At 38.1% G+C, this 21069-nt stretch overlaps 4 protein-coding genes across 7 annotated transcripts; 1 reads left to right on the top strand and 3 right to left on the bottom strand.

Annotated features, from left to right (window-relative positions):
- Positions 1 to 6264: 6264 nt before the first annotated feature.
- LOC104756609 (transcription factor MYB3) lies at positions 6265 to 8147 on the bottom strand. Its single transcript, XM_010479220.3, has 3 exons — positions 7202 to 8147; positions 6963 to 7092; positions 6265 to 6856 (listed from the first exon to the last, which is right to left on the bottom strand). The coding sequence occupies exons 1-3, from the start codon at positions 7332 to 7334 to the stop codon at positions 6286 to 6288; spliced, it is 834 nt and encodes a 277-aa protein (XP_010477522.1). The 5' UTR covers positions 7335 to 8147; the 3' UTR covers positions 6265 to 6285.
- Positions 8148 to 9342: 1195 nt separating this feature from the next.
- On the bottom strand, positions 9343 to 10416 carry LOC104756608 (SSUH2-like protein). The gene is made up of 4 exons (XM_010479219.3): positions 10046 to 10416; positions 9897 to 9956; positions 9644 to 9690; positions 9343 to 9537 (listed from the first exon to the last, which is right to left on the bottom strand). Exons 1-4 carry the CDS (start codon positions 10181 to 10183, stop codon positions 9450 to 9452), a joined length of 333 nt encoding a protein of 110 aa, XP_010477521.1. The 5' UTR covers positions 10184 to 10416; the 3' UTR covers positions 9343 to 9449.
- Positions 10380 to 16348, top strand: LOC104756606 (phosphatidylinositol-3-phosphatase SAC1). Of its 4 annotated transcripts, none has more exons than XM_010479217.3 (16): positions 10380 to 11074; positions 11530 to 11734; positions 11825 to 11990; positions 12080 to 12302; positions 12405 to 12481; positions 12718 to 12905; positions 13033 to 13130; positions 13213 to 13346; positions 13417 to 13551; positions 13669 to 14053; positions 14146 to 14267; positions 14545 to 14655; positions 14853 to 15065; positions 15251 to 15436; positions 15664 to 15775; positions 15880 to 16348. In XM_010479217.3, the coding sequence occupies exons 1-16, from the start codon at positions 10946 to 10948 to the stop codon at positions 16129 to 16131; spliced, it is 2736 nt and encodes a 911-aa protein (XP_010477519.2). In that variant the 5' UTR covers positions 10380 to 10945; the 3' UTR covers positions 16132 to 16348. The 4 variants fall into 4 exon arrangements, with proteins under 4 accessions (XP_010477519.2, XP_087349994.1, XP_087349993.1 ...); XM_087493868.1 differs by having other exon boundaries at positions 10760 to 11074; positions 12718 to 12918; positions 13038 to 13130; XM_087493867.1 differs by having other exon boundaries at positions 10762 to 11074; positions 13038 to 13130.
- LOC104756607 (multiple C2 domain and transmembrane region protein 6) lies at positions 16271 to 19945 on the bottom strand. Its single transcript, XM_010479218.3, has one exon. The coding sequence runs from the start codon at positions 19541 to 19543 to the stop codon at positions 16439 to 16441; it is 3105 nt and encodes a 1034-aa protein (XP_010477520.1). The 5' UTR covers positions 19544 to 19945; the 3' UTR covers positions 16271 to 16438.
- Between the last annotated feature and the right edge of the window lie 1124 nt (positions 19946 to 21069).

Below are 21069 nucleotides of genomic sequence, written 5' to 3'. Positions count from 1 at the left end.
TACCATTAGATTTGAGTTTTTGATTTTGTCTAGATTTTTTCTTTTTATTTTCAAACTAACACGCTTTTGTTTTCTTCTCTCTTGTGTGTTTCAGGTGTATGCCTAATAAGCCTAACACAAGGAGCAACAAGACTGGTCCAATTCTGAAGCTTTCAAACCATGAGTTGGGAAAACTTGAGCGTGAGAACCGAAAAGCAGCCAAATCTCTGAAGATGGTTAACCCAATCATTCTGATGCGAGATGAGGATGGTGCTTTGAGGGATCAAGAGGGCCACTTGCGCAATGAGCAGGGCCAAAAGATTGATGCTGAGGGCAATGTGATTGCTGAAATTGCTGTTGTCGACGAACCAGCTGATGGTGTCGACGGTGTCGATCGACACCAACCAGGTGGCATCGATCGACACCCACCTGCAGACGTGCGTGGAGCTGCCAACCACGTACAGAACCCAGTTCGAAGACAGGAGAACAACCGGGACTTGATCAGGACCATTGCTGACTACAATAGGGCTGATCTGGTGTATGAGAACCGGTCTGCTATTGTTCCTCCCCCTTTTCAGAGGAATGATTTTGAGTTGAAGCCTGCGTACTTTCAACTAGTTGGGCAGAGACCTTTCTCTGCTTTGCCCAATGAGAAGCCTCTGGACCATATTGAGCATTTTGAGGATCTGGTGACTAGCATCAAGGCTAATGGGGTGACTGAGGACTACATCTTCTGCAAACTCTTCCCTTACTCACTTGCGGGAGAGGCATCTCAGTGGTTGAAACAGCTGCCTGCTGGATCATTGACAAGCTGGCGTGATGTCAAGGTGGCCTTCCTAAACCATTTTTATGATGATGCAATGTCAGATGAGTTGAGAGTCAAGCTATCCACTTTCAAGCAAAGACCAGATGAAGCTTTCAAGGCAGCTTGGGTGAGATTCAAAGCTTATCAGAGGGATTGTCCACACCATGGTTTTTCAAGGGTACAACTGTTGAGTATCTTCTTCAGAGGGTGTGACTGGAAGTATCAGTTAGCTTTGGATGCTGCAAGTCATGGGAACTTCAAGACAAGATTTCTAGAAGATGCTGAAGTTTTGATTGAGAATTTAGCTGCTAGCAATAGTACTAAGAGAGCAGATGCTGAAAGGAAGAGATTGCATGGAGGATTTGATTCAAACCAGTTAGCTTCTGTTAATGCTAAGCTGGATTCAGTGCATAATCTCCTTATAGGAAAGAAATCTGTTCATTTTGCTGCTGAGGTTGAGACATATGAGCCAGAACCTGATCAAGGACACCAAGAGGAAGATGTGAACTATGTGTATGGGGATCAAGGACAGCGGTTTGGAAATCAGCAAGGCAATAGGCCTTACAGTGGGAACTCTTCAGGCTACACTTCCAAGCCAGAGTATCAGCAGCAACAACAGAACCATGGCTATACAAGGACATATGGGAACTCATCTTATCAGTCTCCACCTCCTAAGAATTCTTCAGAGAGTAGAATGGAAGCCATGCTTGAGCAGCTTTTGCAAGGACAGGAGCAATTGACAGTGACATTCAATGGGAAAATTGACAATGTCTACACTGAGCTGAATGGGAAGATAGAAGCATTAAATGTTCATGTTAAGAAGCTGGAGGTTCAAGTTGCACAGACTGCTGGGTCTGTAAAACGGCAAGAGAATTATCTTCCAGCAAGAACTGAGTCAAACCCCAGACATGCTTGCAATGCCATATCAGTGAGAGATGAAGATGATGGTGAAATTTTTTCTGCAGAACAAGGAGAAAAATCGGCCAATCTCTCGGTTTCAGATGATGGCATCGATCGACACCACCTGGGTGTCGATCGACACTCATCTCAGACGGAACCAAAAGCTGCAAAATCTCAGGTTCCAACAGTTGAAAGGGTCTACAAGCCTAAGGTTCCTTTTCCCAAGCCAAGAAAGTCTAAGCAGGAGATGGAGGAAGCTAGATGCAAAGCAATGATGGACAAGGTGATGATTGAGATGCCTTTAATTGATGCAGTGAAGCTTTCACCACCACTAAAACGCTATGTAAAGAGAATGGTATCCAATGGTTTGAGCCCTGAAGAAGGAGCACTGCTTACTAAGGATGTCAGTGCAATTATGTTAAACCAGCCTTCACAGAGGAAGAAGGAGAAGAAGCAGGAGGTGGTTGTCTCTAAGGAAGTGAGTGCAATTATTCAATGTAGGACTGCTAAGAAGTTACCAGATCCTGGAAGCTTTGTTCTTGATTGCTCTATCTCTACAGGAAGGTTTTCTCACTCACTTTGTGACCTTGGCTCTAGCATCAACTTGATGCCACATTCTGTTGCTGTGAGACTTGGGATGACAGAATTCAAGCCAACTCAGATTTCTCTTATCTTGGCTGATCGCTCCCGAAGAACTCCTGAAGGTGTTTTAGAGGATATTCCAGTTAAGGTTGGCAACTTCATGATTCCCACTGACTTTGTGGTGCTGAAGTATGATCAAGAGCCTAAAGATCCTCTCATCTTAGGAAGATCTTTCTTGGCTACAGCTGGTGCCATCATTGATGTGAAGAAGGGACACATAGCACTAAATGTGGATGGTTTGAGTTTGAATTTCGAGATGGATAAGCTGAGGAGGGCTTCTACTATTGATGGACAGACTTTTTCTGTTGAAAAAGTTTCTGCAACACGAGCATCAGGCTCAGTGTCGATCGATGCCACCAAGAGGGTATCGATCGACACCCCTCCACGACCGAGACAGAACAGCTCCAAAACTGATGCTCCAAGTCAGAAACCTATTCCCAAACAGAAAGTCTCCCACTCCACACTCCAGAGCCCTCAGGTAAGGCCAAGGTATGCATCTCCTTCTCCTAAACTTCCTCCTATCATCAATAAGACCTTCAAAGCTACAAAAACTGTTTTACAGTTAACCAAGCCACGAGATTATCGTAGAGCGCTTGTTTCTTCTGTTGATGATTTTGCAGGGCATAAGAGAAGCAATCCCATCCCTAAATCCCACACTGATCCTATTCCTCACATCATTGGCAAGCCTCATGCACCTAAAGCTTATACACCACCTTGGATGAAGAGGACTTCAATGCCATGTTTTGCTCCTCCGGATGCATGAGCTCCAACACAGTCAAGCTAATGACTGAAAACAAGCGCTTAGTGGGAGGCAACCCACTGGTAGGTTTTTCTTTTTCCTTGTTCTTTTGAATTATTTTTTTATTTTTATTTTTATTCGCCAACCTCATACTTGATAGCACTGGGGACAGTGTTGTTTAAGTCTGGGGGAGGCAGTTACTAACTACGTTTTTGTTTTTGAGATTCAGAAAAAAAAAAAAAAATGGTTTTATTGAGTCAAAATTTTGTTGGGAACTATGACTTTTCTTTTTAGTGTACTGCTTTGGTTGATTTATGCTGCAGATTGAATTCACAAATCCGACTAATGAAAAATCTAATGGCTGACCAGTGAACCAGAGACATCCAAATTTCCGACAGAATCCATAAAAGCTTGAGGTAATTTCTGTACTTTTCTTTTTACCTCATCAAGGAGATTGATTTTCATAGAGCTTGACTCCTTGTTCATACCTGACAAGTAAGACTTCAGAAAGAAAATGGTACTCCTCTCCCTTATTTAAGTTTAAAAGATTTTTCCTGAGAGCTTTGTTAAAAAAAAAAGAATAAAAGATGAGATGATTTTGATCAGTTTAGAGAGGTAGGTAAATTACCTGTAACCTCATTATTCTACTCTTAAGTCAAATGATCATATAAAGCTTGGAAGCGAGAGGTAGGTAAATTACCGATGACCCCATTATTCGCCTACAACTTTGAGAAAAGAAAAAAGAAAAAAAAACAAAAAAAAAACAAAAAAAAAACAAAGCAAAGCTCTGAGGAAGAATAAAAAGAATAAGTCTGGGGGAGAGAAAGAGTACCACATGTGGTAAAAGATATGTCTTGCTTGTTATGGTATTGTACGGGAATGAGTCTAGAAGGTTCTTGACATTGATCAAATTGATGAGACTCACCGATGAAAGCTTAATGGAGGAAGTAGTGGAATTTGGTTTGAATTTGGGATGCTATGAAAGTCAACGGAGAAGTACATGGTGGTTCGATTTGGATTTATCAGCTAAGCATGTGGATTAAAGTTTGGATGATCATGGCATTACTTTGAAAAGAAAATGAGTTTCTATGTTTTCAAACCTCTTTCACATGTCTAAGCTTATGTTTTGCTTGAGGGCAAGCAAAGGCTAAGTCTGGGGGAGTTGATATATCATGGTTTTTGTGGTTTTTAACCATGATATAAGAAGTCTTTTAGAGTCTTTTGATTTGTTTTCTAGATTGTTTTTTAGTCTTTACAGGTTTTTAGCATGGAAGGAGCAAAATGGAGCAATTTGGATGTTTTGGAGCATAAATCTTGAAGAATCAATTTGGTCTCGGATGAAAGCAGGAGCATCGACCGACACCAAGATAGGAGGCATCGATCGACACTCATCTCTGCCGACTCAAGACCCAAGTTTTGGAAAATTTACAAATCTGCCCCAAAGTTTTCCATATTTGCAACATAAGTCCCTGACGTGTTTTAGGACATATATATATAGTTTTTAGGTTTTCCAAACCCTTAAGTTTTATTCTAGAGAGTTTTATTTTTTTCTGCAACCCTGTGAGATTTTGAGAGCTTTTGGGAGAGAGATCTGAACTGCTTTGAGAGAAGAATTCTTAAACTCCTTCCTTACTCTTTTAATTTCAATTGCTTATTATTCAGAATCATGTTTTGTTATTCATTGATTATGTCTGAGTAGTTTGCTTGTTAGGTTTAGGGTTTTTCACAGGGATTTTATGAATTATTATATCTGTCTATTTAGGATTCTTTATCTTTCTAGATCTTCATCTTAGGTTGTTCTTCATATTAATCCTTGATTGGCCATCTAGAATTAATACCTTAGGAAAATAAATTGATATGAGAATATAATTGATTTTCCTGATAAAACCTTTTGATGAGCAAAATTATTTCTTGCAAAGAGATTTGATTTAATAATTTTGTGAACAATCTAAACCTGATTTTATTGCTGATTTTTAACCTAGAATTTTACAAAGAGATTTGGATTTTCTGGTTTTAAATTTAGATATTATTTGCAGTGAGAACTGATTTAATTTACAAAAGTGTTTAGAGTTCTAGATCTGTTCTTAATTGTTTGAATCCTAATTTATTGATTGATTTAATATTTCATAATTTCCTGAGAAATTCCCTAGGCTTAGCTTTTTGATCCATTGAATTTACAACAGTTTTATTTAATATTTTTGCATTGCTTATCTTTATTTAAATCAATTTGTTTAGCATAATTATAAAACTCTATAATTTATTGTGTAGTCTTGAGTCCTTGTGGAATTCGACCCCTAAATACTGCATTGATCTCTTAATTTGAGAGAGTAGCTCTAGGGTAAATTTGAGCATATCAAAAACTCTCAAGAAAGTTATTTTGTCAATCTCTACATGTCATTTCGTTATATGCTACACTCGCCATTTCTAAAGGAATAAATAAAAAACTTATATCGTCATTCTATAGCTATCTAATTGCAAGTATATGTCAATATGTTGTTATATGATCCATTCGTCATTCCTCGATATATAAAAAAGTTTGAAACCGGAGACAAGTGAAAGGCACGTTGACTTTTTTGTTGTTTTTGAACGAGAGTTCCTTTTGTGTAGTCTGTTAAAAAAAATTGAGGGTAACGAAATGCGAATATATAGCAAAAAGTTTTAGGACAAGAACTGAAAAAAAGCACACACACACATACAAAAAGCGACGACACCAAAACCAAAAAAAAATTAGGTATAGTTCTGCGTCTACATTAAAGTTGCTATGCACATCATCAGCTGAAATGACTCGGTCAATATCTAAATCTAATTAATGTTAGGAACACTTTTTAAAATAGGTAGGTTGGAATTAGTTATATACTATGCAATATTGTTATCCTTGATAATTGACATTGAATCATATTTTTACACGTTTTAAGGAAATTACTCGAGATACAAACACTTGGGTTTTGTTAATTTGATTAAGATCTACCTTCACTTAAATTTTTAGTTGGTATGTGTAAAATTAGACTGAATTTTACTTTTTAGAGCTCGTAAAAAAATGAACAAAATTAAGTTACTACTATACATTAACGTAACTTTTTGATAATTCTTTTGATTTACCCATAATCTGAAACTATATTTTTTGAGACAGCTCTATTCATTTGCCATCAAATAATTTTTCTCCTAATCTTTTTGCTTTTTGATGCGTACATAACAAATGTGAAAGAAAAGAAAAAAAACACTAATGGGTTCTAACATCAGAATTACGACAATTCCGACACGACTCATTATGAAACAACCCAACCCGACAACACAAACACACCGCATCGCTCTGATTTCCTCCGAACAACTCGGACCCCCACCGTCTATTCGACTCAGCCGAGTCAACAACACTCACCTTCCGGGTCGTCGACTCGTACCGATGATGATAACTCTTCGTCGCTGCTGGTCCGACGGAGAGCTCCAAGTTGAGCACCCAATCGTTCTCGTTACCAAAATCTTTCTCCGACGTCGTTCCACTGCTCGTGCAATTATTGTTATTATGAATACCAGAGATTTCTTCCCCAAGGACCGGTTCCGGTTTAACCGGTCCGGCGAAATCGAGATGCAGAGGCTCATCGTTTTGAAGAGACGACGAAGACGGAGGAGGAGGAGGAGGCAATACAACTAATGATGCAGCAGATTCGTTGATGAGACGGTGAGTGTTTGGATCGATCCCACGGCTGAGAAGCTTTCTCTTGATGTGAGTGTTCCAATAGTTCTTGATCTCGTTGTCTGTTCTTCCTGGTAATCTCCCAGCTATCAATGACCATCTTCAACAACACCAAAATTCTCAAATTCAGAATTTTTTAAAAATGTTTTTTTTTTTGGTATTGAAGCAAAGTTTTGTAAATTATGGTTATAGAGACTACGACTGACTTGTTACCGAGCAAGCTATGGAGCTTGATGATGAGTTCGTCTTCATCTTCAGTGAAATTGCCTCTTTTGAGATCTGGTCTTAGATAATTCATCCATCTCAATCTACAACTCTTACCACATCTCTGTAATCCTGCACGTTCAGTTGGTAAAAATTTTAAAATGAAAAAAATCAAATCTTTATTTGGATAGAAATATATAAGTGTACATGTATGTGTGTATAAGTGAAAATAAATAAGTACCGGCGGCGCGAGGGAGAGATCTCCAGCAACCTTCACCGTGTTTACGGATGTAATCAACGAGAAGCTGATCTTCTTCTTTAGTCCAAGCTCCTTTGTTCATGTGTGCTTTCTCGCAGCATGGTGATCTTCCCATCTCTCCTTCCTCTTCTTCTTCGATCTATCTATCTTTACGTATCTTATTATGTATATGGAGGAAGAGGGGGAATTTGGTGTTTTTATTTTTGTGTTTTGAAGGAAGAGAGTTTTCCTGTAGAATGTTTTCGTTTTGAATGTTATTTATAATAACTAACTACCATTATTTTATTACTTACCAAAGTTTTTCTTTTAATAAAAAAAGTATTGATCTAACAAATGAAATGATGTATTCTTTTAAAAGAATATTGTAACAACAACCAGAAAAACAAATTGATTGTACACTCACAGGATGAACGTGGGAGTTTGAGTTTCCTAACTTTTTTTTGTTTTCTTTTTAGATGTAGATCGATCGTACGGGTTTCTTTGGTTATTGACTTTTTGGTTCTTTACATCATAATAATAATTTTACATTTTCCACAATACTATTAGTCTATTACAAGTCATTATAACATCACTAACCCAATCTTATTGCTGCATCATTAAAGATAGATTTTTAACTGTTTTTTTGTTTACTGCATGATGATTAAGATATTAAAAAAGTTAGAAATCTAAAATTAGGGAAGATGTTAAAAAAAGGAAGAAGAAGAAGAAGAAGAGAGTAGATCTGGAGAAAGTAGGTAGATAGATTGGGGATGGGAAGATGAGTAGGTAGCTGTCTTTTTTAATCTGAGTACTCAACTCAACCCTTTCTCTCTCTCTCCCCCAATCACTCTCTCCACACGCTACTTCCTTCACGTACCTCCACGTGTCCTCCTCTCTTATGATTTTTTTTTTTTATCACATTCTCTCTCTTTCTCTCTCCCTTGTCTCCTCGATTAGATTAGTTGGATAACTGAATTATTGAGTTTGGGCATGTGTTGTTAACTTTGTTTGGTCTTCTTCTTCTACTGTTTGTGTGTTGTGTCCGTTAAATCTTACTATTAAAAATAAAAATAAAAACACCTTCACAAACGCCACTTCTTATTTAACGACGGTCCAGTTACAAAGAAAACTAGTATTACGCAACAGTTTTTATTTTTTTTTATAATCGTGTGTGTAAGTCAACATGGGATGATTACTTGGAAACTTTGGAATGTCATCGCTATAAAAAACGCGATTAGATAAATTAATTAAGATCGCGTTGATGAATTCGTGTAAAATGTTAATGTTTTTATCTTACACGGCCCATACGTATTTTTTTTGTCTTTTGAACAAGTTATCAGAATTGTTGTCAATAATTAAAACTTTTAAAGAGAGTTGAATTTTTTACAATCTGAGCTTTCAGAACGTTTACTAACAATCCAATCTGTTCACTTACTTTAATTTCTTTCTCAATCATAAACAATTTTTCAGAACTATATATTGCTATATTAATCTTGAAAGATGTTCTTTTTTTTTTTTTCCTTCTATCAAATATTCCGTACAAGCTAACTACTGTTCAACGTTTTCAGTTTAACTACTGTTCAATGTTTTGTGGGAGCCATAAAGGCTATGATTAAATAATTTAAGAAAAAAGCATAAAAAATCCTTCTGTTGGTACCCATTAAACATTGGGCCGTTACTTGCAAGCCTCAACATGGCTAACCGCAAACAAGCTTCTAGTTTTCCTCACGCTACACGCCAAATGCCAAACGTTGTACACCACTTCTTCTACCCCCTTACTGCGAGTCTGCGACTATGAATTGAATGTCTCGTCTTGCTTGTGAATATTTTACTACGTTCTAAGAAAATTTCGTCGGAGGTTATGGTTTTAGATTTAGAATCGAAGGCTTCCGCATGCACAAAAGAATCTGACAAAAACGCGATTCAAAGAAGAAGATAACATCGAAAGCTCAACTTTTTTTTAAGAGACCAACAATAACTTTTCAAGTAAAACAAAAAAATGTGACTATCAAACGCGGTCATTAAAACTCTGTTAGGTTCGCGTCCTTATTGCTAAAACGCTTTGTTTATGCGGTTCTCTAATTCTATGCAACACACTTTATCTTTATCAACGTTTTTAGAAAGCCTTAATGCAATTATTCACATCCTGTTGAAAACATATATAATATTCATGACTTGTTCTTAACATACAAGTTACTCGTTATAGGAATATAGTACAAATTAAAATATAAATTATGTAAGAGAAAAACAACTATCGTTCCCCTCTCTGTTCAGGCGTCAAGCCTCCCTTGCCACATTTAGGACAACTCTTCATACCAAATCCTTGACAATCGAAACATCTGCACAATTTCAAAATCTCAAGTTAACTCTCCTTTAAGTAGTAGTCATCATTGAACTGTTTTGACATGATTTCAAAACTATGTTAGACTGTTAGTTATTACTTACTTCCATCTCTCAAACATATTTCCATTCTTCTTATTTTTACCTGTTCCCTGAAGGCAAGAAAATAATTTTCTTCATACATATATATGCTAAACAGGATACAAAGTATATGCATAAATTTAGAGTAAGAAAGAGTAAAATTAATAGGTATGGTTTGGAAAAACAAAACAGAATTGAACATACACTAAAAGAAATAGACTCATCACTTGAAGAAGATATTACGAGTATCATCTAATAGTGAAGACTAAATTAGTACCTTGCAACCGGGGCACTCAATTGCTCCTTTGGCTCCACAAGTCTCACAACTTTTGAATATCTGTTTACATAATAAACCTTGAAGAACTAACATTGCAGTGATGTATATATATGTGTTTTTGAATATAGATAGATGTCGTGAAATCTTACCGAACCAAAAGAGAAATTTCCAATTTTTCCCGCAGAAGCTTTGATGGAATCGCGTCGGCCCGAAACAATTTGTCTTTCAAAAGCTTGAATCTTTGGTTCTAGAGATAACTCACTACAACAAAGCGGAAATTTCAACATTTTTGGAACTCAAAATTGTAAGAACTAAGAAGTAAAATACATATGCACGTATAATCTATGCATATATGTGATAGTGAAATATGGATGGTGGAAGAAAGCTAAAAAAATTGCTTGGTCGTGGTTTGTGGATATTGAAACGGATCATGTGGAGGGGGGGGGGGGGGGGGAATATATTGACTTAAAAAAAAAAAAAATCATAATATTATTTCTTAGACAAAAATATACGCAGTTTTAAAGATATTTATTTTTGCGTGTGTACAAGTACAATACACTACGAATGTCAAAATGTTCTTTATTATTTTATAACTATTTTATCTACAATATTAGTGAAAATGGTTTAATTGATCTTTTTTACCTCACAATATTTGTTTATCTAATTGTATAAAATATTATGAATTTTAGTTAAATTGTTTGTATTACTTTATGAATATATATTATTCATACATCATCAATTTTTTTACCACTTATAAATATTTACAAATTGTAAACTATAAAGAACTTCAACTATTACGTATAATTTTTTTTTTTTTTAACACTGCATACGTATAATATTTTCTTAAAATTTTTTAATTAACAATAGGATATCACTTTTTTAAAAAATAAAGAAAGTAGAAACAGTGAACACGATCCAAAACTAGAAAAGTACGGAAACGCCCCTTGTCTGTTCGGATCGCAGATGATCGCCTGAAACCATCGCCGGCGTCAGAGAATCACGATCGTTTCCTCCAGAGAGAGAGAGAGAGAGAGAGAGATTGAACTGTTATGGCGAAATCGGAAAACTCAACGGCTTCTACTTACTCTTCTTTCGCCAAGATTCAACCGTCCAACGATGCGGATTCCGATTCCGATTCCTACGCTCTCGAGAAATTCAAGCTCTACGAAACCAGAGCGGTAAGCTTTAATCGATCCGATTCAGCAATTGTTTATCAATTAGTAAGATCGCATCAAAATCTATAGGCACTCTGACTCTCTATATGAGGAAAAAATTGTGTTGTTGAGCCTACTATTCTTAGGAGAAAAATTGATTGCCCTCGACAAATCTGCAAGATCAAACACTCCCTCTGAAGAACACTTTCTCTACCTCTGGTTCGCAAATTTCCAGTCTTTTTAACCCTCCTTTGTTTCTGGTCAACTGTTTAGATCGTGCTTGAGCTGTCATTGAGCCTACTATTGTACTCTCTTACAATTTTCAATATACCGATATCCCCTTTAAAAAAAAAAAAAAAAAAAAAAAAAAAAAAAAAAAAAAAAAAAATTGTGTTGTTGGAATGATTTAAGGAAACCCTAAGATTGAATTTGCAGGAAGGATTAAGTTTTTTTTTGGTTTGGCTGTTTGTTCTTTGCAGAGGTTTTATCTAGTTGGGAGTGATAGGAATAAAAGATTCTTCAGAGTGTTAAAGATTGATCGTTCAGAGCCATCTGAGCTTAACATTAGTGAAGATCCGGTTGTATACTCGCCTCAAGAGATCAAGAGTCTGCTTCAACGTATCGCTGAAGGCAATCGTGCCACGGGAGGGTTGGCTTTTGTGGCCAAAGTCTATGGAATTGCTGGTTAGTCGTGGGGGAAAGCTCTGTGACTTGTCTTGTTTGTATCTTTGGATTTTGTCTTTTGGAGCTAAGTTTGGTTAAACTTTGTTGTAGGTTGTGCTAAGTTTATGGAGTCATACTATTTAATATTGGTGACGAAACGGCGACAAATTGGTTGTGTATGTGGGCATGCGATATATGCTATTGATGAAAGCCAAATGATCAGTGTTCCACATGCAACTATTCAATCTGATGTTGCGAATTCCAAAACTGAACTAAGGTACATTTCCGAGGAATTTAGATTGCCCTTTGAAGCTCGGACTTTTATATGATTTCACAAAGTTCTTTTTGATTTTCCTTTATATGCAGGTACAAGAAGCTTTTGTCAAGTGTAGATTTGACAAAAGATTTCTTCTACAGTTACACTTATCCCATAATGCAGAGCTTGCAAAAGAATGTTTTATCTTCTGGTGAGGAAGGGGTGCCCTATGATAACATATTTGTATGGAATGCGTATCTGACGGAGCCTATTCGATCAAGGTGCAACAACACTATTTGGACACTGGCGTTAGTTCATGGGCATTTTAAGCAGGTATTTGTAGGTTCTTGTCGCTTCACCAATGTACTTTTAGGTTTACTACCAGGAGATTTTTAAATGGGTCTTTATTATTTGGTGGTTTACCCCATTATGCAGATAAGGCTGTCGATATATGGAAGAGACTTCAGTGTTACCCTAGTCTCCAGACGTTCTCGACACTTTGCAGGCACACGGTATGAAATCATTCTAATTAGGCCTCTCATGGATGACAATTTCATAGTGACTGTTTCAATTTTCTAAGGACATTTCTTAGTAGTATCCTGTATCTTTGGGAACTTTCCTTTTTAATAGCGGCTTTGGGAACACAGTATTGAGTGGCATGAACTCTTTTAGACTACCTTAAATGCTTATATCTATTGTTTTCTGTAAAATATGTGGCCTTTTTCATTCTGTAAAAGTTTCGTCGCAGTTACTTGAAAAGGGGAGTGAACGATCGTGGAAGGGTTGCAAATGATGTTGAAACTGAACAACTTGTTCTTGATGATGAAGCTGGATCATGCAAGGGAAAAATGAGCTCAGTGGTGCAGATGCGAGGGTCTATTCCACTCTTTTGGTCGCAAGAGGCCTCCAGATTTAGTCCTAAGCCTGATATTTTCTGTGAGAAACTAACGTAACATGCGTCTATTATCTCTGCTAGACCATTTTAACGTGCATGAGGTTATTGATCTACTTATCTTCTTATGGATGGCTCCTGATGTTTGTATTCTGGTTTTTTTGGCCTCAGTACAGAGGTATGACCCTACATACGAGTCAACCAAAATGCATTTTGAAGACCTGGTGGATCGATATGGGAACCCAATTATCGTGCTCAACTTAATCAAGGTCGATATTTATAATGTCCTTTTTATGCAAGAGATGGTTATGCCCTTCGTACTTACAGATAAATATCCATGGAAATATGCAGACAGTTGAGAAAAGACCTAGGGAAATGGTGCTAAGACGTGAGTTTGCAAATGCAGTGGGTTATCTAAATTCGATTTTTCATGAAGAAAATCATCTCAAATTCATCCACTGGGATTTCCATAAATTTGCAAAGAGGTAAAATGGTGAGATTTTTTTCCCCACCTTTAATCTGAACTCACATTGCTTTCTGTTTTCCATGTTATAGCAAGTCGGCGAATGTATTGGCTGTTTTGGGTGCTGTAGCAAGCGAAGCCCTTGATTTGACTGGATTATACTTCAGTGGCAAGCCTAAAATTATTAAGAAGAAGGCTAGGCAACTTAGTCATGCTAGCACTGCAAGGTGATTGTTGTGATGATACGGCTGCTACTTACTCATATTTAATCAGAAATTTGGTTTGTATTATAAACTGCCATATGTTATTCTGCGCACTGGCTATAATAGAGATAGTGACTGCAGGGAAACTTCTTTGCGTGATCTAAGAGCTTACTCTACGGAACTTTCAAGGGGCGAGAGTGCAAATGATATACTTAGCACTCTTGCTAACCGAGAGAAGGAGATGAAGCTAAGCCACCAGAAAAAAGACGATGGAGCTAATTCTTCAACTCCTCGTTACCAAAGTGGTGTTCTGCGTACTAACTGTATCGACTGCTTGGATCGAACAAATGTAGCTCAGTATGCATATGGTTTGGCTGCTTTAGGCCGGCAGCTTCATGCAATGGGTTTGAGCGATACACCTAAAGTTGACCCTGACAGTAGCATAGCTGCTGCACTTATGGATATGTACCAGAGCATGGGAGATGCGCTTGCACAACAATACGGCGGCTCAGCTGCTCATAACACTGTAATAATACCACTTTTTACGTTTGACCAGTTATTCTTCCTTTAAAAAACGATTGCAATGCTTATTCAGTAATATCGTTTAATGGATTATAGGTTTTCCCAGAAAGGCAGGGGAAATGGAAGGCCACGACACAATCTAGAGAGTTTCTCAAGTCTATCAAACGATACTACAGCAATACCTACACCGATGGCGAAAAGCAAGACGCCATAAACTTGTAATATACTTCTCGTTCTTGCGAAATTTTATTATTTCTAGTTTTCCAGGGATGTAGCAATAGGATGAAGGCTTTTAGAGTAAGTTTTTGAGTTATTGCTTCATTGATGATATAGATAGAAGCAACAGTACCGTGGCATTACCACTATTACCTTAGGCATTACTGATAATATCAATTACCGATATTGGATCCTCAGAGGAAGTGTTGGCCACAAACTCTTTTTTCTTCGTTTCTGTTTTCTTTAGTCCTAGTTACTAATGACTTTTTTTCTGAGCAGATTCTTGGGGTACTTTCAACCTCAGGAAGGAAAACCTGCACTCTGGGAGCTGGATTCTGATTATTATCTCCATGTGTCAGGGATTGGAGATGATATTTTCCCAGAAAGCGGGTAAAATTTACATTTAATAAAACCTAATATATGTCAGATTATGGGCTTACTCTTCATTTTAGGCAAATAATATTTTGAGTTGGTGCCTGAAACTGGATGTCAGTTCTAACCAGTTCAGGGAATAACAAAGATATTCAATTAAATAAAGATCATAACCTCTGGTTGCGTATGATAATCTAATTCTGGGTCTATTGCAGTATCCAGTCCATTCCTAAACCCATGAGTGGTATTGGAGTCAATCTTGCACCAGTTCCGGCTTTCAGAGATGACTTCTCACGGAAGAAGCTGACTTCGTTTGACAAACTGATAGAGCAGACATGCAGTTCAATAAAGAACGTGAGGCTTTGTAGCGAGACAGACCAAAGACCAGGTGGCAACACCGGAAGCACTGGTGTGGCTCCTGATGCAGCGTAATGATCCTCCTGAGGCGTTTGCCTTGACTTTCTTTTTCGTTTTAGCCTTTAATAGGACTTTTATTCCTTAAAGAAAGTAGAAAGATGGTGTATAGTTTAGAAAATAAAATAGATTTTTAATTCAAACCAAACCATGACTTTTTTGAGTCTTCACTTATTTTTCATGACTTTCTTATCTGCAGTGAGATTCAGCTCAAGAGCCCTAATTGGCTGTTTGGTTCAAGAAAGCCCGAAGAGAGTGTCTCTGCCACAAAATCTGGTGCAGACGGTAGTGAGATAGGAGTGACCTCGAGTGAGCGAGTCAACGATTTCTGCAACTTGGACTGGCTTTCTGAGTCCAAGGGTCATCAAGAAGATATATTTAAAAGGTACTGATGTTCCTTTTCTTCTCTCTGAAATGTATACATCCTTCAGAATGCATTTTTTAAATTTTTTAAATTTTGGTTATTATTGGGAAACTCAAATTGAGTGATACCCTCAACTATTGACGAAACCATGATCTAACACCTCAGATGCAAAGTGGTTGTGTTCTAAAAATCCAGATTTCTTCTCCATTGCATCAAATCACTTTTGTTGCAATTATTTAATTTTATAGATACCTATCGATTACGTCAACCAATGAAGCCAATGGTTGGTATGGTGGTACTCTCCTCGGTGACCAAGATGAAAACAGCGAAGTTTACAGACATTACGCCCAGTTCTGTCAGGTTCAGATTCTTTTACCTTGCTGAAAATGCAATCCATAAGATTGATGATAGATTGCAAAAACACAGCTGAAAATTTTCTTTATTTTATGATTCGATTTAAACAGTGCCCAGCGATGGAACCGTTTGAGAACGATCACGAGTTAGAACAGGACTTTGCGGAAGTTGTTCGCATGAACACAGTTGATGTGATGGACATTGGAGAAGATGAAACGGAGATGGAAAAAGCTTTAAATAACTACGCACATATCGGTAGCGATCTCGGGATCATTCCAATGCAATGCAAAAACTTTGCCGTGGATCCTTGTTGGCTAGCCAGATGGCTCGTCGGAGATGATAAGATCCCAAAGGTCATTTAATCATGATACCAATAGTTTTGCCTTCAACAACATAACGTCTCACGCCAGAGACACTTATCTTTTCGTTGCATGTTTGTGAATGTGTTTGATTGTGCAGTTTGTGTAGATATATATAAAAGGGAACAAACCCAAAGCAATATTTTTGTACCCAAAAAAAATTGCTGGTTTATGATTAAAGCTCACGTATAATACAGAATATACGAATGATTCAACCCCAGAGGCAAAAACTATCCTTCGCTCTCCTCTACAAAGTTCTCCACTTTCTTTGATACACACTACAACAAATATAAATCTTTGTCTTTTACACTTACAGTAGCATATCTGACTTGGCTGGTAATCTCTTAAAGAAATTTGCAGGTACTGAAGGCATTCTGCTCCTGAACCGTGGATGGCGCAGCATGAACAGCCCGATTATGATTGCAATCACCTGGAATGGTGTGACGTAGATAAACACGGCCCAGATCAGTGCGAAGACGATGAATAAAGCAGTTGCTCTCGGGTCTCTCCAGCTAAGTAGAGCTTGGATTCTCTCCCCTTGAGTCGCCAGATCGCCTACGACTGTCTGAACTCTACCACCAACGCTCCTAAGCCGGTCATACCTCATTCTGACAATGTCTGCTGGTCTGCTGGTCGGGAAAGTGTCAAACTCCTCGTCAAGCTCGTCTGGGTGTGCGTTATCTGCTTGGGACACACGAGCGTCCATGTGAGGTGGGTGTCTTGGTCTGTACCGGTAATTCCACATGCCTATCACAAAGAGGTAGAGGAAGACTGTGGGTAAAATCAGTTCTGGGTAGCACACAAGAATCAAGAACAGAACGTGAACCAGGCATGTTGTGATCGGGTTTCTCCATGTGCAGATATCGTTGAACCATTTGCAGACCAGAGTGACCGAGGAGAGAAGCGACATGATTCTGCTGAAATTGGCTTTGCTTCTCCTGAGACTGAACATATGGTAGTCTACATCAAGCATATACTCCACAACCTCTCGTCTCAGCGGTGGCTCGGACCTTGATAGTCTTGTTGCAACTATTTGCATCGCCTGATGCCTAAGCAAGTCGATATGCCTGACCGGTATCGGTTGAATATAATGCATTTTGGGTAACAACGGTCTTCCATACTGTGCCATCATGTTAACAAAGCCAGTGCAGGTGTACCTCAAAGCTAGCTGAAGCTCACCGTTCTTCTTTAGACCACCCGGTGTAAGAACCAGCAGCGGGTAGTAATGAGTGTAAACCCGGTCTGTCTCCAGCGTAGATAACCTGACTCTAACTTTCCCAATCCTCTGGTCCTTCCAGTCACTACCATCATTGACATGACCATTGTCAAACACTCCAATTGTTATGACGGTGCAAGGATCATGAACTTCCCAAGTGTACTGCTCATTCCACTTAGGTGTAAGCGCGTCTAGAAGAGTCCTCGTTCTCACCCATTTGTTCCCATATTTCGCCACACAATAGGGATCAGTCATTCTCCCATCTTTAGCTTTCATAGGCATCAAGTTCCTAGCACTGAGAATCCCAAGCTCAAGAATCCCAATGCTCGGCTTCCTCAAATGCTTTGAAGAAGGTTGAAGATCGCTGCTGAAATGCGTGGACTCGTCAAGAACATGGTACCCTGCTTCTATACAAACCCGAAGCAGAATCTTACTAGAGAACTTCTCTTTCCTTTTCTCATTCTCTTCCTCCATAGACATCGAATGTCTTTGCAAGTTAAACCAACGTGGATCAGGCATTTTCCCAACCTCTTGCCTCACCGGAACATCCCTCACAGGTATAAAAATCCTCCCCAATATCTCATCTTTCCCTGGACCAATCCTATCATCAACCGAGACCATCACCATATCTTCAAACGGCTCTGACACAACAAACATAAGCTCCTCATGCCACTGAGGATTCATCGTCCGCATCTGAGGCGTCCTCGTAGCTCTCATCTGATTACCAGCATGAATCTTGACAATCGCATCAGGTACTCTCCCTTTATCAGACGGAACAAGATCCTGAGCTTCCATCACGTGAATTCTCAAGTAATACAACTTCGGCGAGAAGTAAACTTTAGACCGCGTATTCGAAAGGTTCGAGTGACTCACACGGTGAGCATCAGAATGCCAAGCGTCTGGAAACGACTCGTCCGCTTGAGTCCCCATCCACACAGCAAGCATAACCTCACCTCTGTTGGTCTTCATCCCTTTCTTATCCTCTAACCTGTACCACTGTGGAGCCAAAGGACTATCAGGTGGAACTCTAAGAGGAACCTCAGTGAGATCAATCTGAACTCTTCCCACGAAATCATCTTTAGTCAAAAGATCTTTATCTTTCACAGTGACTTCAAGGAGATTAGATTGTAACCTCTCTTTAGAAAAAGCAAAGATCTGTTTCCAGATCGGATTCGAATTCTTCTCCAAATGTTTCGTTAAGCCTTTGTAGTTGCCAAGCTTCACTTCAACGTAAGGATCTAAGCTACCGGAAACATCCATCACGGGAAGATCTCGAGCTTTGACGACGCTCACGTAGAGGTAATGCATCTGCTCGACGAGATCGTAAGTGCTCGAGGTTTTATCTCCGCTGCTTCTGTAATAGTACGATTGTCTCATACGAGCTGCTAAAGGAGGACTTGTTTCAATCAGCTGAAACTCTGGATTCTGTCTCGGAGGTTGCATCTGCATTACTGCTCCGGGCGGTGGTCCCGGAGCTCTCATGAAATCTGACCTAAACTCCGGTTGATTAGGAGGAGTGGGATAAGCAGGTTTTGATTGAGACGACGGCGGTGGAGGAGCAGCTCCTCCTCCGCCGTGGTGAGCACCGATAGAGTGAAAAGTCCTCGATTCTTTCTCTTTCTTTTTCGTCGGCGGCTTCATCGTCTCCATGTGAATCTCATCTTCAAACTGCTGGAAATGATTCTGATTCTGATTTTGATACTCGTGAGATTCGAATCTCACTTTCTCCTCTTTCGTCACTTTCTCGGAAAAATCCGGCGGAGGAGAAACGAAATCGCCGCCGCCGTCGGAAGAAGGAACGGCGTAGATTCTAAGAGCGATATCGCCTTTGATGTGAGAAAACAAACCACGTTTATCTAAAGGATACCTCTGAACATCGGAATCAGATTCGGATAAAGGAACAACGGCGCCGGAGATTTTAACACGGCCGAGAAACTTGCCAGGCTGTTGGTTATTATCACGGCGGTCGTCGTAAACGGTGACGTCGATAGTTTTGTTGTTCAAACGGTTGTTGAAGTCACTACCACCGACGTTGAAAACGAGCTTCTCGTTCCACTGAGGGTTTAGATCTTTAAAACGAGTTTGCGTTCTTTGTCGCTGCTCGTCGAACTCAACCTCTACGAACGGACTCGCTGAGCCTTGTCCGTCTTTAGGCATCAAATCGCTCGCGTCTACGATTTCTACTACTAGTTTGCTCATCCTTTTGAAAAATTTAGTATCTTATTAAACTCGGTGAAGAAGAAGAAGAAGAGAGAAAAACAAAAAGCTCCGGCGAAGAAGAAGAAGTAAGAAGAAGAGAGATGAAACTAAGAAGAAAGGAGTATCATAGCTTTGTTTTAAGTTTGATGTTTCGAGGAGGAGAGAGTGCTAAAAGAGGAGTAAAACTCGGGGAACAGAGAAAGAGAGAGAGGTCAAGAAAGAAGACGTCATTTTAGTCCATTTCTTTTTTGTTTGATTTCTCCCAAATTTTATCTTTTTAATAAGTATATATATAGTTTTTATAATAATATGGTAAGGAAATAGACAGAAACGAAATTGGGATATTGTCAAGTTGAATAGTTTTGTTGTTTTTTTCTTCTACTTAAGAATATTCTTTGATTATTTGCTTTAATGAATCATTTGGGTTTGAATATATATTGTCCTCGTCACCAAATTATTCGTACGTATAAATGGAATGATTTTATACAAATGAAAAGAAATGAGGAGTAAAAAAAAAAAAAAGAGGAATAGGGGGGGGGGAGTGAGGTGGAGTAGGGTCAGAAGAGACGTACCATCGTTGTCTTGATGGACGAACGTGGTTTTGGTGGTGGTGGCCATTGCTGCTTTGTTTGCATATCCTAACATAATTAGAAAGTGGACTAATCTTGTTGTTTTAATTTGGTTTAATTTAATTTATTATAAATAGTTTATTAAAACGACAACAAAAGGAAGAAATATTCGTTTTATGTCTATGTGAAATCGATCGTTACCATCATGTGATCTATAATATATAGGCAGGCAATCATATCAAATGTGAAAAATTAACAAAAACTTTATTTTAAATCGTTTTCTCATGGCTGTATGTCACTAAGTCTGGTTGAATGATAATTAAATTTGAAAAAGTGGTTAATGTTTTAGCGATGTTTAGTTTTTTGGATGGACTTTATTTGTTTTGAAGCTAGAAATCGTATTTTTGTTTATATGCTTCTGTTAAATATTAATTTAATAGTACATCATTCATTCAATTTTTAAGTTTGTATATTAACAAAATATCTATCCAAATTATAATGAGTCACAAGACTCGACCAATGTACCATAAATTAACTGAACAATTAAGATTGTGTTGTTTGTTTGGTGAATGAAATCACAAATCTATTCTGAATCCATAGATGTCTCGGACCACATGACAGGGTTTGCAATATCTTTTTTCTTTTTATAAGTTTTAGCATTTATATGGGTTTTCTTGTTTTTCTCTTTCTCATTCTACATGGTTTACAATTGATTGTTTGATTGTTTTGGTTCCTTGTGTTAGAGTATATCAGTGTTTGTTTTGTAAACATATTACCAGTTCTGAAAAAAAATTTAGTATAGTTGTGAAGTTAAAAAAAAACATGTTTCACAGTTTTTTTTTTTATGTAATTTTTTTTTTACTCATTTCCATTCAAAAGATTTACTTATTCAATTAACGAAAACAAAAACGTTGAATTTTCATTATCTTTTAAGCTTTTAGACTTTTTATTTTCTTC

Source organism: Camelina sativa, chromosome 17, assembly GCF_030686135.1.
Source record: "Camelina sativa cultivar CO46 ecotype springtype chromosome 17, ASM3068613v1".
Lineage (NCBI taxonomy): Eukaryota > Viridiplantae > Streptophyta > Magnoliopsida > Brassicales > Brassicaceae > Camelina > Camelina sativa.
This window is presented reverse-complemented; position numbering and strand designations above follow the sequence as displayed.

Bases quoted from the DNA above. Each gene is read 5' to 3' on its own strand.
- LOC104756609 (XM_010479220.3), bottom strand. From the start codon at position 7,334: ATGGGAAGATCACCATGCTGCGAGAAAGCACACATGAACAAAGGAGCT. The intron at 7,093-7,201 runs GTACTTATTTAT...CTGAACGTGCAG, and splicing joins ATCTCTCCCTCGCGCCGCCG to GATTACAGAGATGTGGTAAG. The intron at 6,857-6,962 runs GTCAGTCGTAGT...GTGTTGTTGAAG, and splicing joins CATAGCTTGCTCGGTAACAA to ATGGTCATTGATAGCTGGGA.
- LOC104756608 (XM_010479219.3), bottom strand. From the start codon at position 10,183: ATGTTGAAATTTCCGCTTTGTTGTAGTGAGTTATCTCTAGAACCAAAG. The intron at 9,691-9,896 runs GTACTAATTTAG...TCTTGCCTTCAG, and splicing joins TTGAGTGCCCCGGTTGCAAG to GGAACAGGTAAAAATAAGAA. The intron at 9,538-9,643 runs GTAAGTAATAAC...GAAATTGTGCAG, and splicing joins AATATGTTTGAGAGATGGAA to ATGTTTCGATTGTCAAGGAT.
- LOC104756606 (XM_010479217.3), top strand. From the start codon at position 10,946: ATGGCGAAATCGGAAAACTCAACGGCTTCTACTTACTCTTCTTTCGCC. The intron at 14,656-14,852 runs GTAAAATTTACA...GGTCTATTGCAG, and splicing joins GATATTTTCCCAGAAAGCGG to TATCCAGTCCATTCCTAAAC. The intron at 15,437-15,663 runs GTACTGATGTTC...TTAATTTTATAG, and splicing joins CAAGAAGATATATTTAAAAG to ATACCTATCGATTACGTCAA.
- LOC104756607 (XM_010479218.3), bottom strand. From the start codon at position 19,543: ATGAGCAAACTAGTAGTAGAAATCGTAGACGCGAGCGATTTGATGCCT.